Genomic DNA, 19,833 nt, shown 5'->3' with positions numbered 1-19,833 from the left:
CTATTCGTGTAGTCATCCCGGTCCTCTCTCTAGTCAGCGTGCAGGAGTTACCTCGAATTGATATTGCTAGTTAGTTAGCCAAACAGCTAGCTAGTTAGGTATCTTACTAGTGGACACTATGGCACGAACATTGTAAAGACAAAGGTGCAAATTACTAAATTTAACCCTTAAAAGGATGTCCATCTAAGCCAGATCCCTTTCCAGGGAAAGTTCTTTTTCAACGCAGTGTAAGTTTAACCTACCGTAGCTGTAGCTTGCTAGAAGGCTAAGTGTGAAATAAAGACCCTATCAGATATGCGTCCACGATCAGTGTTCCCATAATTGTTGACACGGTGAAGTTGCACGTACATTTTAACGTCTGTTTTATGCATCGATGTCATTGATCTTGCTGTGAAATTTGTGAGAACGGCCCACTTCTCTAACGTTAGCTGAAGCTTGTTTTTACATAGGTACGAAATCAGGGTAATGACACTTCTGAATAAAATGGATTATGAACCCTATTATTTCGCTAAAGTAAACTAAATGAAATGTTCAGTGAAAACAGGTGGAATCAAAACGATAAAAAAGCGAAACGATATTTCCTTATGCAATCAAGCTGTTAGTATTCGACAGTAGCCGCCCACAATTATTTGTGCCCGGAAGACCACATTACGCTGCATTTACGTTCATGCTTAATATGTAGTCAGACATGCAGTGTTACGTTGTCAAATGTCAATACAATGTAGAGGTCATTAGCCCTTTGACAGGTCTAATATTGATTCATTTGATTAGCTGGTGCCCCTAATTTTAATATAATTAATATTAATATAATTTGTTGGTGTTTATTTTTCAGGATGATTTCGATTGTTGCTTGAAGCTGTTTTCACAAGATGGTTCCCAGATCTTACTGCCACATATTGAAAAAATTTTGGGGGAGGGGGAGGGTGAACAGCGTGTGCTGGCTGTCTCAAAATGCCCTCCGCGGTCCCACCAACTCCTGCTCATTCTCCCTATCAGCATGGTTGTCTTCACGGACATCCTACACAGACGACAAAAACATCATACTCATGGGTCCCCCTGGGGCGGGGAAGACCACTGTTGGCAGGATGGTGGCCCAGAAACTGGGGCTCCCCGTCATCGATGTGGACGACGACGTCCTGGAGAGGAAGTGGAACATGTCCGTGGCGGACAAGCTGGCGGAGGTGGGCGGGGAGAGGTTCCTGGAGGAGGAGGGCGAGGCTCTGTCCGACTTCTCCGCTACTGGCAGCGTGGTGTCGCTGACTGGGTCCAACCCGCTGCACGCGGGGGCCATGCAGAGACTGAAGCGGAATGGAGTTGTGCTGTACCTTGACGTCGACACGGAGGACATTGTGCGGAGGCTGTCGGCAATGAAGGTGGACAGGATCGTGGGCCAGGGGCCTGGGGTCTCCATGCGGGACATTTTACGGTACAGGCAGCAGTTCTACAACCGGTGGTATGACGCGAGGGTGCTGTGTGGGTCTGGGGACACTGCAGAGGAGGTGGCGGAGAACGTGCTCCGGACGCTGGAGAGGTACCGGGACTCCGAATCGGAGACCTTTGTTTCGACCCGGGGCGGGGTGAAAGGGACCGGGTCGGCCGGCGAGCCGAAGCACTTCTCTGATGTCGTTGTGGAAGGCCTGGCCTCTGATGGGGGGCTGTACGTCCCCGAGAAGGGCTTCCCGAAGCTGGAGAAACACGATTGGCTGAGGATGGTGGGCATGTCCTATCCTGAAAGGGCTACAACGATTCTTGAAAAGTGCATACACCCACTGGACGTACCAGCTGCGGAGCTGCGTAGGATGGTGCATGAGGCGTATGGAGGCACCTTTGCTGATGAGGCGATTGCACCTGTAAAACACCTGATACACAATCAGTACGTGCAGGAGCTCTTCCATGGGCCCACCGCATCCTTTAAAGACCTGGCCTTGCAGCTGATGCCCCGGCTGTTTGCGTACTGCCTCCCACAGATGTGCAACTACCTCATCCTGGTGGCCACCTCAGGGGACACGGGCAGCGCGGTACTGAATGGTTTCGCCAGCCTTGGGGACGCTGACCGGCGGAGGGTCGGCGTGCTGGTGTTCTTCCCAGAGGAGGGGGTGAGTGAGATCCAGAAGCTCCAGATGACGAGTTTCAGGGAGGGCAACGCACGGGCGGTGGGCGTCGGCTCCGATTTCGACTTCTGCCAGAGGGCCATCAAGCGGATGTTCGGCGACGCCAGCCTGACGGGGCACCTGGCGGTGGAGTATGCCGCTGTCCTCAGCACCGCCAACTCCATCAACTGGGCCCGCCTCCTCCCGCAGGTGGTGTACCACTCCTCCGCCTACCTGGACCTGGTCCGGGAGGGCGCGGTGGCGTTCGGCGACCCCGTGGACGTGTGCGTCCCCACGGGGAACTTCGGGAACGTCATGTCCGCTGCCTACGCAAGGCAGATGGGGATCCCCATAAGGAAGCTCATTTGCGCCTCCAATCAGAATCGAGTAGTGACAGACTTCATGGCCACCGGGGAGTACGATCTGAGGAACAGGCCGCTCATCCCCTCCAGCTCTCCTGCCATAGACATCCTGAAATCCTCCAACCTTGAAAGGTTCCTCTTTCACGCCTCGGACAGCGATGGGCAGCTTGTCAGAAGTCTGTTCTGCAGCTTGGAGAGAGAGAGACACTTTAAGGTGCCGGGGGCTTTGCTGGAGAGGGTGCGGCGCGACATCCTGGCTGGCTGGTGCTCTGAGTCGGACTGCCTGGCGGCCATCCATGACGTGCACTCGAGCACCGGCTACATCCTGGACACGCACACGGCCGTCGGCAAAGTGGTGGCCGACCGGCTGCAGGACCGGACATGCCCGGTCGTCATCTCCTCCACCGCGCACTACGGCAAGTTCGCGCCAGCCGTTCTGGGGGCGCTCCGGCTTGGGGGCTCGGTGGGGACCCCCCTGGACCAGCTCGGGGGTCTTGGGGCCTTGGGGTCCAGGCCGCCCCCGCACGGCGCCCTGCTGGAGTGCCTTAGAGAGGGATCGAGCCGGCCCCATCCGGTGTGCCCGGCAGACTTCGCCGCGCTGGAGGAGCAGGTCGAGATCATGATACAGGACTCATTCTGTAAAGTGGCTTAAACATTTTATGTGAGAATACCATTAACTTAAGTGGAATTATGGGGGAGGTTTCGTTTATTTACTTTAACAATTAACAATTGAAAAATGAACAGAGGCATTTGGTCTGATTTTAAATTTTGTCCTCTTAAGGTTGACCGATCACCATTATGAGCATTCATTGAGCCAGTGGTCGGAGTTCTGGCTGAGTAAAACTGTTTGACTTCTCACTGCACAGTCTGGAAGCTATTTTAAAATGCAATAAGAGGAGTCTCTGTGCTGCTCGGGAAGCTGTCAGTACACTTTGGTCACCACTAGATGGCAAGCTGAATTCTGTTGCCGCTCTTGTGAGACACACACAGACACACACACACGCACTCACACAGCGAGTCCTGTCTGTTGAGTCACCTTGTCTCAATCACAGAGAGAGAGGAAACACTCTGCGGAGAAATGTCTGGATGGCTAACAAGTCTCAGAGGCTGTTTCTGACTCAGGGTGCACAACCTTTGCGCTCGCAGTCTGTACTGTTGACCAGACGGGTTCTGTACCAGCCCGCCAGATTGCAATGAATTCAGTGTCTTTGAAACGGACACTGTTACTCTTGACACTGTGCTGGACGTGTAATCTGCTGTGTGGTCTCCTCGTTCGTTTCCTCATCTCATTTTAAAGGATGTCGCAAACAGATAGGGGACATGACAGGAAGAAGTAGGCCTGTAATGATTATATCCGTTGTGGCATGTTTTTGTGGTGCCGCAGCCTAATGTTTTCAAATAAACACGAAGTCATAACCCAAAAGCATAAGGATTCCTGTCGTTGAAGGGTTTCGGTCATTAGTGCACGAAAGCAAATTTGGCAGTTGGAAGCAGGAACAATATCTTTGTGTTTCCCTTTTAAGTACCTTGCATCGACAAATGCTTCAGAGAATTATTTTCGGGTATTACTTTGCTTTACATTTGATTGTGACATTTTATTTATGACCTAATGGCTGCATTTAAACACACAGCGAGGTGCAAATGAGTTTTTAATACAGCGGACATATTTTATGAGAGCACTGATTTAGCAGTGTATGTGAAGACTTAGTATGCGAGAGGAGGAAGACCAATGCATAATACGCATTTAGCATCATGCTTCTTTGTTATGAAAAAAAAACTAAAACCTTAAAAATAAATGCCTTACCATTTATTGGGATTTTATTTTACTTTTTTCCCCCTGACTGCGTTGCACAGAAAGACAGAGCAGTGAGTTAAGCGAAAGGGGGCCTGATCTCTCCTCGTGACTTTAAAACCTGGCTAATTAATTGATCTCAGCGAGGTTCCTGCTCCGGTAATTGCCGGGCAGAGCCGGAGAAGCACAGAGACGTGTGGCGTGTAAACCACATACCGACACTCTGAAAGTCATTAGCCGTGAGGTGAGCAGGCTTTTCAGAGCTTTTTTTCTGCTCCGTCGTCTCCCTTTTTTATCAGACTCATTTTGCCCATATCCATATCTCCCAAAAGGCAAATATTTTTGTGTTTAGACCCACAAAATGGTAATGTGAAGGAGATGGAACTCTCTCATAGTTCCCAAACTGTCACCCTCCCATGGATACCCCTGTTACCAACAGAGGCTGATGCAGACTAAAAATAGTCTGAAAGTGGATGTGAACGTGAAAAAACATGAAGGCAGGAACTGTGGAAATTGTTCGCTTTTAACTTCAGCTTCCTAATTTTTACATGCAGAGAGGCATTGTCGAGGAACTTTGCATTTATGCATCTTAGCAAGCATGGTTACATTGCATTAATGACCGTTTGAGGCATTACCCGTGGTGCATTGCAGTTTTAGACTTCCAAAAACTCCGTGAATAGTCTTGAGGTGAGTTTGTGGATTATGGCATCTTTCAAATGTCCCTGCACATACAGCATTCAACGACTCAACAAGAATGACCTCCAGACCGTAATCCACCTCATCATTCACCACCTCAAACATCTTGTTGACGTTTTCATTGTTACCTGTTGTAAATAAAGATGATGCAAGAAGTACTACATAACAGCATATCCCATAGTCTGGATGCTAAAATAAGACTGATTAAAAATACTTTTTTTCACATCACATATCATGTATTCAGCAGTAAATTCAGTTTATGAATTTGTTTCAGGTGGGTCTTGGCAAAAATACCATATGTATTTACCTTTTCAGTGTTTTTCTTTCTGAAAGTTATTACATTCTGACTGGCATCGTTACACTATTACTGTCTCGGATCAACAGTCAGTGTAGGAGGGGACTAAATTTGCTTCTGTGCACTTGCATTGTGGAATATTTCACCATGTTCAGACAGACGCAGCAAAAAATTCCATTCCCTTTAATTCCTGTTTCACGGGAGGAAGAGATTGATTTCATTTCCTTACATTAAAGGATGTTTGGCTATGTGAACATATATATTTATCTTAAAATGGTGCACTGCACAGCTCTGGCATTATCAATGGAACTGAATAGGCATGTTTGACCAGCCCTGCTGTTTTACATTTTTTAATAAAAAGTAGTGAGCCTTCTCTTTTGTCGTGATTATTTGTCAGTGCCAGAAAGGTGTGGGTAGGTTTTAAATGCTAAGACAGATGAACTAAACAGAGGGTTTCAATGCAGCTGTCTTTATAGTCATTTTGCGTTGGTGGAGCATTAGCTTTCAGCTTTAGCTTGGCCAGTTTGGGGCATTAGCTTGTAGCTTTACCTTGCTTAGTTTGATGCATTAGCTTGTAGCTGTAGCTTGGCTATTATGGTGCATTAGCTTGTAGCTCACCTTGGTTAGTTTGGAGCGTTACCTTGTAGCTTTAGTTTGACTAGATTGGTGTATTAGCTTTTAGCTTCATCTGGCTAAATTTCTAACATAATATCCTTGGTGTTTATTTCGCATTGTTTTTTAGCTCATATCACCATGCATTAATTTAATGATTGCATACGCTGTCCCCAATATTGCTGCTGTACTATAATGCACAAGCAATTCTTTCTCAAGATGAAATGTGTCACCCTTTTCAAAAGAACAAGAAGGAAAAAAAAAAAAAAAAAGAAGAATTTTTAAGCATAACACCTTCCTAAATCCCTGGTGCACGCTAGTCATTTTTTTTTTTCCCCCGCATATAATCAGAATCGATTTTCAACGGCCCGGCAGCGCGCGCCTCCATCCCAAACGCGGTTCTGGGAATGATGTAATTCGATGCACACAGTGTGGCATCTGCACTTTGTAACCCCTGTGAGCTGCTGTCCTCACTCTCCTCGTGTCTGCGAGTGATGTGTTTCGCACTGAATCCTAATGGGACGTCTGGATCAGGACTTTGTGTTCTCTCGGTGTTGCGCTGGCAGGATTCTCGGCTGAAGCGGAGGGAGAGATGTTCACAGTCTCCTTCTTGTGTGTGTGTGTGTTGGGGGGTGTGTGTGTGTCGGGGGGGGGGGGCAGGGAGTCGTGCATTCTTGTATCATCTGAACCGTTATTTCTGTGCGCCGCAGCAGCCTTGTAGCGGACGAAAAGTGGATTGTGCCGCTGCGTGATTATTTCGTGTGTCTGTGAGCCATTTTCCAGGCAGAAGCACAGATTGGCTTCACCCAGGGCAGATCAGCAGGGTGAGGAGATGACTCCTCTGAGCGGGGAAAGTCACGGTACAACTTCCTTACAGGCACGTCTCAGCTGAAAAGGTATACACCTGGAAATTCCTGCTGACATGAAAACACTTACGAATAGAGAAGTGTGGCATATTTGTGGGTAGGGTTGATCACTCCAAGCCCACTTGCAGGGAGGTGAGACCGTACTTCTCCCCCCAGCTTCTGAAGTGACTCCCGGCTCAATCACGTGCTCCTCTGCCCGACTGTCACACTGCGAGCCTTCCCAGGGTGCAGTGCGTTTGAATGTGCGTTTCGCTTTGGCTTGCTGTAACACTGCACGGGGCAGAGCCGAGTGCCTCTCTGTGGGCGTCCAACGAGGTCATCCGGATCCAGGTGCAGCACCTGCCACTGCAGGCGAAGAAAGGATATGTTTCACAGATCTCCGGAATTGCTTATGACTGCAGTTGCTAAAATAGATACACGTTCAGCAGTGCTATAAAAAAAAAAGAAAAAAAAACATGAAACAAAATGCATCACTGGTGCACCATCTCATATTATTATAACCCCTTTGACTATATTCGAATGAGCCATGCAACAACATTCATAGCTTACTTTTGAGTGTCAGCCATTGAATAATGTCACAGGTATCCAAGGCACTCTTTTTTAAATGAATGAATTAAAAAGGCATCCACTGACGTGGCCTTTTCGCAGAAAGGAACAAAAGTTTTTTTTGTACTGCTTCCCTCCCCACTGACATTTCCCCTCCCCCCCTTTCCCCGAATGCCGTCAACGCCAAGTTTTGGCTTCCATTAACGAGATCCTCCCAGCCAAACGGTGAGCGAGGGGGTGACATTTGAGGATTATGGCGATTCGGCCCCCGCGTTTCTGCCAGCGACCAATTAAAATGTCAGAGCGGACTTAATATGGGCCGCTTGTCACCGCGCCGGGTCCGGCGGAGCTGTTTCAGGAGAGTTACAGTCCCCCCCCCCCCCACCTCCCCCCGAATCCCCCGGGCCCCCCACCTGCCCGCTGCTTGAGCAGAGCATTGTGATGGAGGAAAGGGTAGGGCCCCCTCTTTTCCGCCTGTCCTCACCATGTGCTTACCGCACACCGGCCGTTCCGCCGAGACCCGGCGCTCATTTTCAAGCTGTCTCTCTCTCTCTCTCTCTCTCTCTCTCTCTCTCTCTCTCTCTCTGTCTCCCAGCTCAGACCAGGAGGGGTGGATTGGATGGGGTGGGGGGTGCAGTCCCTGCTGGGGGAATACTGACTGGCCCCTGTCTCATCGATTCGAGAGTGCACCCCTCGCCTCTCGACACTGGCAGCTCGTTTTGCATTATTGCGGCACTGTAATCCTGTTGAGGGTATTAGAACAGTGTGTACAAAGCAGACCGTCATCTGCAGACAAAGGGATATTTTTTATCAATCCACTAAAGAAATGTTTAATCATTTTCCTATTAGTAACTGTAAAGGACATTACAACCTATTTAGCCGTTTCTCTTGATTGTCATATTTACTGGAAGATTAAAATGAATGGTTGCAGTGGCACCTGCTTGGCGTTAATAGGCTGTTCACGCCTGTCTTTTGAAGGCATGACCAGATCATCAAACACATACCTCACACACATTGCTGAAAATGTGTCAAGACTGCAGTTCCGGCAGAGAATGGCTGGTCTCCTAGGCTGACTGGCTGTTTGAGGGCACAGTGAACCTGGATGGGGTGCTGGAGGTAGTGCAAGTGTGTGTGTATGTATATGTGTGTGTGTGTGTTTTTGTATTGGTGTGCAGAGGAAGAGTGTGTGTGCGTGTGTGCATGCATGTGTGTGTGTGTGCGCGCGCGCGTGTGTGTGTCTGTGTGTGTGTGCACGCACGCGCTGCGGTCTGATTAATCAGGCTGCCTGGCAGGTGAGTGTGTGGAGCAGGGGTGAGAGGAATGCTGGGAGCCAGCTGTTCTCGGAGACAGTGAGCGCAGCACGGCCGGATGGGCAGAGGTAATTGCAGATGGCAGCCTGCTTCCATCACTTTAATGTGGACCTGTGGCTTAATGGAAACTGCTCACTCTCCGTAAGAGAGGAAAAAACCTGCCCTGCTGCTTTAATGAGAGGTGTCACCCCTGCCAATGCAGGCCGATCCCACGTGCCCTGGATATTCAGCACTGAAGATATATGGAGAAAACACACACACACACACGCATACAATATGCTTTCCAGAAATCTTGACGAGTTGCTCTTTAATCTGTTGTAAGCCTTAGCTTATCAATTAGACTGTGTTATCTTTGTAATTAAAAGCCGAAACTTCTGACACCAGAAGTTCTGCTGTGGCACTAACCCTTCAGTTAAGATGACTCACTTGGCTTAAAAAAAACCACAGAAGCTCTATATGTGCAGTATAACTTTGCTGTTTCATTGCGCTGATCTGATTATGTTAGGAGCAGCTATAGAAATTTTGTTGGTGTAACATTATCTCAATGATGTGGGCGACACGCTCACTGATAATATCTAGTCTGTGGAGAAAGGAAGAAATAGGCCCAAAACAAAGACAATACATAAAAAGCAAATAACTCCCACATCAAATGTGTATGACTTTTCTGTAATCTTTCGTTGTGCCACAACAGTGAAAGCTCAAAGTGACCTTTTTAAAAGATCTGGGAACTAAAAAAAATGCACTATCAAATGAATTCCTAGCTTTTGTTATGTTGAGTCTGCAAAGGGCCTCCAACAGATACCTCTCTGATTGGTGTAGGTAGATACTATCTGCTGTATTTTCAGGTCTTCTCTGTGGTACATCTATAATGGAGTTGATGAGTTTGTAAGAACACGTTAATGGTGTTTAGCTACTTACACACATAGGTGCCCTCTTATGGGAGGGAAGGAACTGATCAGTCCTCTGCACATACAGCTGAGTGAAATTAGCAGGGATATGCCTAACATGTTAACTGATTTCTACCTGTAGCCTCCGGCTGTGGCATAGCTTTGATCTCCAGCAGATTGAAGCTTTCTTCTCCAGTAAAAGTCCTGTGAGCTGAAGCCTTTTAACCATCACCTGTCACCCCAGTCACTTCAAAAAAGAGGGATATCGTCAGGTGAGAATCAGCGTACCTGATAATTTGCAGGAAAGTCTTCGGTGATCAAGACATTCAGATGTGCAGGGTCTTTTTGGTGATGGGCATTCCACCCAAAGTATTGTGGGAAAAATATCCTTGTTTTCCACTTGTGTCTGTGTACTGTAGGTGAACCTTGGTGATTGTAGCTCTGTTAATATTTCAGCACACACACACACACACACATACACACAGAGGCTAGCAAGCAGGCATTGTCTAAATGTAGACTCTAATTAAGAAAAGTATAAAGATTTGTTTGCCTTTTTCCCTTGATGTGGTAAATTATTATGTGGTAAATTATCTTATATGCGTTGGATGATACATATGTATGCATATTATATGTACATAATGTAGTTTTATACACATAAATACTGTAGATTATTTACAAGGAAAATAATGAATTTTTCACAGGAGGTATGGGAAATCACGGTCCTTTAATAGATCTCTCTGAAATGCATTATGAGAAACATCCCAGGGGGCCGTGTAAAGGACAGGCAGACAGGTTGACCGTTACAAAAAATGCAGTCTGTCTGAAAGGCGTGAAGGTCTCCTCTTCAGAGACGCACTTGTCAAAGTGGAAAAATTGAAATTTCTGTGTACAGGCCAGAAATACACAGACAGACACAGTCTGACACCCGGGTGTGACTGGATTAGCATTTGTCCTGGTTCTACCCGTGATGTTCCTCCCTGTAATTTTTTAGGAGAGATGCCTGAAAACCTGACTCTGCACAGTATGATACAACACGGAGTGCTTGGCATGTTAGATTTTCAGTTTCCCTCTCTTTTTTTGCTCAATGAGCATATTTTAGAATTTTGGAATGTTTATTCCAGTTTCATTATGGAATAATGTAATAATGTAATCTAATGTAATGGAATAATGCACCATGGAAATATTACTCTTACGTAATACTGTAGAGGGCAGCAATATGGCATAGTTGGTGAGGAGGGTTCATAACTGAAAGATTGCTGGTTTGAATCCCAGTTGGGCATTGCTGTTGTACGCTTGGGCAAGGTACTTAACCCACAGTTGCCTAAGTAAATATCTAGCTGTATGAACAGGTAAAAACGTGACCAGCATAAGTTGTTCTTGATAAGAGTGTATATACTAAATGACAACAGAGGTGGACTCACCATGGCCATTGTACAACTGAAAACAGGTTCTAGAACATTTCATTACAGGCACAGAGTTCTGTGTCGGGCGTGTCTTCTGTCCTCGCTCTTCCTTGCATCTTACACAGTACTTTCTCACCTCCAGTCTGCTGGCTCCATTTTGCTCTGCGTTATCACTGCAAAACCTGATTTGCTCATTACTGTTGAAATCTGAGACAGGCATATGGCAACACCTTGCAAAATCATTTCCGAGAAGTCCTTCAATAACTTCCAATGACTGAAAGCAGCGGGGCCACTGCCAGCATTTGACCTCTATGGATCGAAAATACAAGCCCACGGTTTGAGTAAGTCATCATTTCAACCTAGATCATGCAGACAAGCATCTGTTAAGGAGCATACTAGAGTAAATAACCTTTAATGAGTTGATTCTGAGAATGTTCTTTCCATGGATTAATGCTATTCTTCTTTATCTTAGCTAACTACAGGGAAAAAGTTATAGACTCTATGGTGTGCTGTCACACTGACTGCATTGAGGCGCCACTATCCAAACTCTTTAAAAAATTCGGATGTCTTGTCAGCTCACACCCCTACTGGTTTCTCATCATCCCAATGTTAGTCTCGGCTGCATTGGGAGGGGGATTTTATTTTCTCAAAGACAGAGAAGCGAATGACATCGAGGAACAGTTTACCCCACTGAACGGACCTGCCAGGTGAAAGAGACAATTCGTCAAGGAAAACTTCCTTTATGATGAATCAACGTTTTCCAGCCAGAGGCTGCACACTGAAGGAACATATACGTCTCTCATAGCTGTTTTTAAATCCAAGACACTGACAAACATTGGCATCTGATGGAATAATCGATTTGAACAAAAAGGTCGCCAACATCATCGTGCGTGCTGGGAAAGAGCAGTTTACTTTCGACGATATTCGTGCCAACAGGAGAACACTCCCACCAATGATGTGACATTTCCCGGGTTCAGCCTGAGCTCAGAGTTTGGTGGGATTTACAGGAATGACAGCATTTTGGCTGTTAGACTTTTTTACTATGTGCAAGAGGGCAACGGCAGCCGAAAAACCCATTTATGGCTTGAAGAATTCCTTAAGTTCTTCTCCAATAGATCGGCCATCAATGGTATTGAGGTATGTTGCAGTATGAATTTGATGGGCAGTAACTATATTGCCCAAGGTATACAATGCTGCATCAAAAATATGATTTTTGTCTCAGCTGGAAATCACAAGGTACAGCAAAAGGTAAAGTACATTCTACTAGTCAGTACACAGAATGAGACAATTCATGTCACCCTGTCTCATTTCTTGTGATTGTCTCAGTTTGAATGTGTTTATTCTAAGTGTTGTTATGCATATGAAAATTATACGCCGCATGCATTGTAGAAATGTATGCACGACGTTTCTCCTGCTGCAAATATATCATGCAAAACCATTTACTTATGGCCCGCTAATAACTAATATGCCTATACGTGAGGTCTTATCACACTCCACTATAAAAATGCCTAAAACTCTTCTGTTCAAAGTTTCTTTGTAACATGGGCAGAATATTTCATATGTTGTATACGAGATATATAGCTGAAACCAGACCTTATAATATGCTTGCATCAGAAAATTTACAGTGGACGTCATACACTGACATTTCAACTACTGTTTACTTGAATTGATGTTCAAAGTCAAATTTCTTTGTTGGAAGCGTGAAAATGGCTTTATAGAAATTGATGTCCAAGAGAGAGACAACATAAATACTCTAGGAGCATGACTGCTTAAGAGCATGTACTTTCATGAATCATGCCAAAACCTGAACCAGCTCCAATCCAATTGCTCAAAAGATGACACCTGATGTGACAGGTAATTTCACCCAAGGTGTACGGCCATAACCCATTTCAGTGATTCATTACTACAATGTCATAATCTGTTCATACGTGTAGTATATATTAATATTGCTGTAGCTTGATGAAATATGTATGTTTTTTGTCTTTGCGGGTGTCTTACTTTACATCGTTGTCTCGGCAACAGGAGTTAGAAGAAGTGCAGAAGAAGCTATCCCTTTATCTACCATCACATATTTCCTTGCCATCGCCTTCTCAGTGCTGTCGTGTATGAGGTATGCTTCCTTTGGTCTGGGTGACATTTTCAATGTTAGAATCACAAGGGCTTCACGGTTTTCTTTAATTAAATGAATACACTGTGGTAAAGCTAGTCTTCATACACCAGGGTTTGCAGTGGAAACAGAGATGCTTAGAATGTCCAAGGCCAGGTGTGACACAGTGCCAAACACACTCTAGGCTACAATCAAAATAACGAGCCCGTTTGGGCTGGAATGGTCCGTTATATACGTCCCTATAATTCCCTATAATTTCCAAAAAATATTGATATTTCACCACCGGGTGTTGCTATCATAAATTGTGTCCATCTGTCTTTCCAGGGGCTCTCGCAGTGTATGAAACTGTACGTATATGAAAAATAAAATGCATGCTGGTTGTGTGAATTTGCTTGATTAAGTGCCTGGTGACACAAGCTGTCTAAAATGGAAGAACAAGAACAAGATGCACCACTGCATCGCGGTGCAATGAAAAATGGTAGGGAAGGTTTTATAGTGAGATGCTGTCAGAGCCCGCATCGGCACCAAAGGAGGTGAAAAACTCCAGCAGGGTGGCGGGGTGAGGTCAGAACAACCTCTACTGTTGAGTTCGCTTTCTAACACCACCTTAGTTTTCTGGGTAGGCTGAAGATGCACGGAAAGTTCTACAGAACAATAATTTTTACCTTCTCTCAGTGATGACCTCATCTTTGTCAGACGTGGGACAAGGACTTTGAAAAGTAGTGTTTGCAATGGTGGTGGTGGGTCGCAGGCTCGGCGTCTGGAGAAAATACAGAGGGGTACACTTGCAATCCACGGGAGGGGGGGGGGCACAAAACATCTGTAATAAATACTATGTAGACATCTGGGGGTTCACTGAGGTCTGTCTGGGGGGGTGCCCTAAGCGGTGGAGGTTCGGCATCAGTACACTAACACATCAACACCGACAGTACATCAAGATGGGGGTGAAAGAAATCTAAAAAAGACTGGGAGCCTTGGCTAGGATATGGATATGTCACAGCCCACCAGCCATTTAAACAGCCGCAGAATATGGGTACAAACAAATGTATCCTCAGCAAAAAGATTCTGCTTCTGTTCAGTGTGGCGACTGTGTCTAATTTCATTGTTGGTTTGGAAGAATGGATTGGATTTCATCACGAATTTCCCATGATTTGAACGGATGAAGACATGCAGGGACCTTTAAAGACTATATAATCCAGTTGACTTTTCAGCGATGACCTTTAGTACTGTGTGGCTGATTTGCTGCGGTTGTTTTTGTTGTCATTGTTGTTGTTGTTTTCTTCATGTGTTAAAAAAGGAAATATTTGACTGTTTTTCCTCTCCAATCTTTTAGGCTGGACTGTGTGAGGAACAAGGTGTGGGTGGCTACCTTTGGGGTGCGTTCCACTGGCGTGGCGGTGCTGTTTTGGGATGATGCTCTACATTGGTGTGCCCTTTGTCATGACTGTGGCTAACTCTCCCTTCCTGATATTGGGTAAGTATCTCTAAAGTAGCCACTACAAATCGACGAATGTTATTTTGCTTGACATGATGAACACAATAAAGGCTCTGGTAAAACCTTTGCTACTTTCTTTAGGGATTGGTGTGGATGATATGTTCATCCTCATCTCCTGCTGGCAGCAGACCAACGTCCACGACAAAGTCGAGGAGCGTCTGGCCGACATGTACAAAGAGGCGGCCATCTACATCACCATCACCACGCTGACCGACGTCCTGGCTTTCTACATCGGCCTCATGACCCCCTTCCGCTCCGTGCGGTCCTTCTGTCTGTACACCAGCACCGCCATTCTCTTCTGTTACCTGTACAGCATCACCTTCTTTGGGGCGTTCCTGGTGCTTAACGGCAGGCGGGAGAACAGCAACAGGCATTGGCTGACCTGTAAGGAGGTTCCGGAGGAACGCCCCCCAGGCCGCTCCAAAGGCTTCTACCTCTGCTGTGTGGGAGGGGCTTATGACCGCCACACTGGCTCAGAGGAAACCCTTCCAATGAATCACTTCTTTAAAAAATACTACAGGCCCTTTCTCACTAAATCGTGGACCAAAGTCTTAGTGATCCTGCTCTACAATGCGTAATTGACAACCAGCATTTATGGGTGCTTCCAGATACAAGAGGGCATAGACCTTAGAAATCTGGCACCTGACAGCTCATATATAATTAAGCATTATTATAATGAAAAGGAGTACTTTGCCAAACATGGTCAAAATGTTATGGTAGTGGTGAAGGGTGAATTTCCATAGTGGAATGAAAGGAATGTGTCTGAAAACACCTGCATTGCAGCTTTTATGAATCTCTCTTTCACTGAGGAGAATGGATTTACTTCTTGGTTTCAGTCATATGAAGATTATGCATTCATGATGAATCTGAAAGTAAGCAAAGAGAGTGTGTTCAAGGCAAACTTGCCTTCGTTTCTTAAATACTCTGACTTCAAGCAAGATGTGAACTTCACCAACAATACAATCTGTGCCTCACGTTTCTTCATCCAGACAGTGAACATCACCACCAGATGAATATGCTGAATGAGCTCAGAGACACGGCTAAGAATTGTCCTGTCCCATTACTGGTTTAGCACCCAGCATTTATATACTATGACCAGTACGCTGTCATAGTGAGAAACACCATCCAGAACATTGGAGTCACCACCGCGGTGATGCTGCTGATCTCCCTCTTGCTGATTCCAAACCCTCTCTGCTCTCTGTGGGTGACCTTTTCCATCGCCTCTGTCATTGTGGGTGTCACCGGCTTCATGGCTTTGTGGGACGTCAACTTAGACACCATATCCATGATCATTCTCGTTGTCTGCATTGGCTTCTCGGTAGACTTCTCTGCGCGCATTTCCTACGCCTTTGTCTCAAATGGTAAAGCGAGTGCCAACGAGAAGGCTGTTGAGGCCCTCTTTTCCCTGGGCTATCCTATAGTGCAGGGGGCAGTCTCTAGTATACTGGGGGTGGTGGTGCTGTCTGCAGCAGAGAGCTACATCTTCAGAACGGTCTTTAAGATCATGCTCCTGGTCATCCTCTTGGGGTTGTTTCATGGCATTGCATTCATCACAGGGTTTCTGACCTTCTTTGATGTTTGCAGAAGCTCAGATGGAGTCAGTAGCAAGCCTCAAGATGACCAGGCTTTAGGCCACAACCAAACCCCAAAACGCAAAGTGGAAAATCCGGAAATGCAGACCTACGACAACCACACCTTCCTGACCGACAGCAACCAGTGCCAAACGCAGCAGTGCCCCGGCGTTTGGTCCCTCACGGTCAACACCCAGCAAACTCAAAGCGCTCAGTTGTGCGGGACAAATCATAACAGTTTATCCGCACTGAACCTTTATCAGACATATACATGTGGTCACCTGTGTAGAGTAGGTGATAAGAAAGGCCAAAGACTACAGTGCAATGACATACGGTCACTTACCACGAATGTTGTCTTGGACCCTGACTGCCTATGTCCCAATATGTCATACATACATAAGCACCACAGCTTGGCTGTAAAAGTGCTGAGCAGATTGATATAATTTGTTTGCAAGAAATTCAACATTGCATAAATACCTTGTCTACGCACCTTTTCAATCACAGAACTTTGCTGCTGGCTACTGAGTGGCTCAGTTGGCAATGTGCTCATCTTGAGTGCAGGCCTTGAACCTTACAGCTTCTGTTCAAAATATGTGTTATCTCAACAATGACCTGAAGCCTAGAGTGGTGGAACAAAGTAGCTTTGTTCCGCTGGGGACAGGGGTGCGTAGGTCAGGCAGGGGTTTGTGGTGTAAAAAACAGTTGCGTGCGTATTTCAGAGGTTTGAATTCGCCTTGCTCTGCAGAATTTGCTGCTGTGAGATGAACCTAACGAACACTTTGTGATCACAACTTCAAGTGGTAAAAAAACAACAAAAAATCACTTTGTGACAAAGAGTGAGTCAAAATGAGAGCGCAAAAAAATAAACTGATTGAAATCAACTGTTTTATTCAAAATCAAGTGATCAATGGCCCTTTTCGCAAGAGCAAAAATTAAGCATTAAATCAGCATGCAATACAAAATACTACAGTATAAAATATAACAAACTGTGAATTGTATTCTAAGATGTGAATAATTAATATACACTCAAGCTGCTCTAGTCTTAAGAATATGAAGATGTGAGCTGAAACCTTCTAAGTGCACTCTTTACTCTGCACATAAAGATTAAAGTACCTCTCTTTAAGTATTTTTGATTAAAAGAGAATGTGAATCAATTTAATAGGTTTGTGCTTCCAGACTCCTTGAAAGGACAAACAGCACAAAGATTTACTTTGTGGGCTAAGCAAGGACAAAATGACCATTCACCGCTCATCAGTAACGATGCAATTCTTTGAATATTTTACTCAGCAGGAACTTTCACTGCGACATATGGACTTAGATAAAGAAAAAGGGGCCAGATAATGTGTCCTGTTTTTTCTTTAGCTGGCAAATCAAAGCATTGCTTGTTATCATGCCTATCAAAAAGATTGCGCAATGAGTATGATTACTTTTAAGGGGGCAACACTTTAATCTCTCCCAAGATTGTAAAAATAAATAGAGTCATGTAATTGCTGTAACCATCAGACACTGATTTAAGAATTTGTCATCACTCTTCGTTCAAGGTGGCTGTTGAAATTCTCACTCGGCATCTCACTTGACGCCTTGGGGGTTATGAGTTTTGTACAGCTCTGGATAGTGTGGATAAAGAAGAATTGGTCCAGGAATGCAAGGCTGAAGATATGTTATGTTCTTCATTTTATGAATGTGTAGATTTTAAAAGGCTGTGCTGTTTTGCTGTATGGGGAGCTGTATCAAATGAAATCTTTATCAAATGAAATCAAATGACTCTTCATTCCCAAAATGTTACTTTGACATGCCCATTTTTGCTTCGCCCGTGTCTGGTTACGTTGTGAATCATTTCGGAAAATGAGATTGCGCCCATTTCTCTCTGTTGAATACCTGAGATAGGAGTAAATGTGAATCTGTGAGGCTGTGTGTCATTTAGAGGTATAGCTGCATCCAGGTTGGTGCAGAACTCCTGAAAGTATTGCAATTTTTGAAATAAATTTGATTTCCACTTTAATGGTAGAACTTGACTGCTTTAAAGTTGTGTGCCTCTACTTTCAAACCTGTGACTTGTAACAAATGTTTTAACGTCAACCAAAAAAAAAAAAAAGATCCCGGGCTGTGTTAATTTGTGCTGCCTCAATAGATGACTGATATCGCCGGTTGACTGACAAGTGTTCTTTGCCGTCGGTGAGCGTCCTCTCCCCCCGCTGTGGGACAGACCTCTCCGAGTTCCCGCGGGGCCGGCGGGCTGAGGGGCGTGTCAGACCGCACCTGCTGTCTCCGCGGGGATGTGACCTCGGATGGCGCGGCACAGTTTGACTTTAGTTTACCGTGAGAGGAGAGTCTGCCTGTCCGTGCCCGCTCGCGGCGAGGGCGTTGTGAGCTGTGTGGAGGCGTGGGATGAGACCGGATGGCCTGCCCAGCTGCAGACTTTACCTTCCCTTCTGTGGGTCTTTTTCACTGTGCCGCCCGTGATCAAAACGCACCGTGCCACTGCCGCGTAAGTTTCGCTTGGTATATTAGTTTATTTAACAGGGGCCATGCGCAACGCATTAGTTGCACCAGATGTAGCTATGTAGCTAATTTGCGTCTGCAGTCCTTGGGCAGGAAGCACAATAAAACATTAAAATACATTACACGCAGGAAGCATAACATAGCAGCCTAATATACAACATTCACAAACAGAACAAGAATGGAAGGAAAAAAAAAGACAGCAATACTACATTTATCATGCAAGTAAGTATTAGTAAGCGGTGAGCTCACTAAACAAAACAAAAAACAGAATGTATGGAACTTTAGTATGCATTTCCTCTCAGCAGGGCAATTGTGTATAGAGCCCCTCATTCACCTTGGTCTTTAGACTCAATATGGTGGGCAGCAGGATTGATACAAGGGGAGTTATCTAGTGAACTTGTAATGGAGTGACTGAGGCTCACCCTGGCTCATCCCATAGGATTTAACCAATACCAGTTCAATCCAATTTACAAAGCAGTCAACTATTTAGAATGTTACATATTCAGATACTGCACACACGCATCTGGATGGATATACATGTGGATGTCAGTACTCCGGCCCCCTAGCTGTTGTATTTATGTTCTCCCCATCTGTCATTGTGTCCATGTGCTTTTGTTTTTCCTTGTGTTCCAGCCCTGCCCCGCTCTCCGCCCTGTCTCCACCCACCTGATCATCTCCACCTGCCTGCCTGCACACCTGCTTCCCATCACCTCATCAGCCCAGCCCTATATCAACCCTGCTTGTCTCTGTCTTGTTTGCCAGATAGTTGCAGTGTTTATCAGCTGTTTTGCTCCTGCTGTGTTTTTGCCTGTACCTCGACCTTCTGCTCGCCGTCTTGCTCCGTTTGCCTGATTGTCTGCCTGCCTGGTTACGGACCCTGCCTCTTCCTGTTTTGACCCTGGTTTGCCCACAGACTGCCTGCCTGTTACCAACACTGCCTGTTCTGGTTTGCTACTTCGCCTGACGTCTTTTATTAAAGCTCTTGGAACCTGAAGCTCTTGTGCCCGTGCTTGAGTCCTTGCCTGAGCCCTGACTGTGGAATTTTAAGTGTATTACTGTGGTTTTGCAATTTAATTTGCCCCATGCAATAAATCAGTCCGTCAAACCATGTTCTCTGGTCTGTGGGGGTCTGTGTAGGCATAAGAAAGCCAGCCGTGGGTCTGGTGATTCTGCTGGGGTCCTACACTGTATATATGCTAACAGAATGCTGATGAAACTGCTGAATCAAGCAGAAAGATCAGAGCAAAGTGATAGAAAATACACAACCAAAATAATGAAAAATATACGTTCTCCTCAACA

General features: G+C 45.6%; 1 protein-coding gene and 1 pseudogene across 1 annotated transcript; both read left to right on the top strand.

Annotated features, from left to right (window-relative positions):
- The first annotated feature begins 52 nt into the window (after window positions 1-52).
- LOC118795230 (threonine synthase-like 1) lies at window positions 53-3,104 on the top strand. The gene is made up of 2 exons (XM_036553619.1): window positions 53-227; window positions 833-3,104. The coding sequence occupies exon 2, from the start codon at window positions 870-872 to the stop codon at window positions 3,102-3,104; it is 2,235 nt and encodes a 744-aa protein (XP_036409512.1). The 5' UTR covers window positions 53-227; window positions 833-869.
- A 9,590-nt stretch (window positions 3,105-12,694) lies between these two features.
- LOC118771990 lies at window positions 12,695-18,355 on the top strand (annotated as a pseudogene).
- The last annotated feature ends 1,478 nt before the right edge of the window (window positions 18,356-19,833 follow it).

Source organism: Megalops cyprinoides, chromosome 2 (genome assembly GCF_013368585.1).
Source record: "Megalops cyprinoides isolate fMegCyp1 chromosome 2, fMegCyp1.pri, whole genome shotgun sequence".
NCBI classification, from domain to species: domain Eukaryota; kingdom Metazoa; phylum Chordata; class Actinopteri; order Elopiformes; family Megalopidae; genus Megalops; species Megalops cyprinoides.
This window is presented reverse-complemented; position numbering and strand designations above follow the sequence as displayed.

Excerpts from the sequence above, each read along its gene's own strand:
- LOC118795230 (XM_036553619.1), top strand. The coding sequence starts at position 870 with ATGGTTCCCAGATCTTACTGCCACATATTGAAAAAATTTTGGGGGAGG.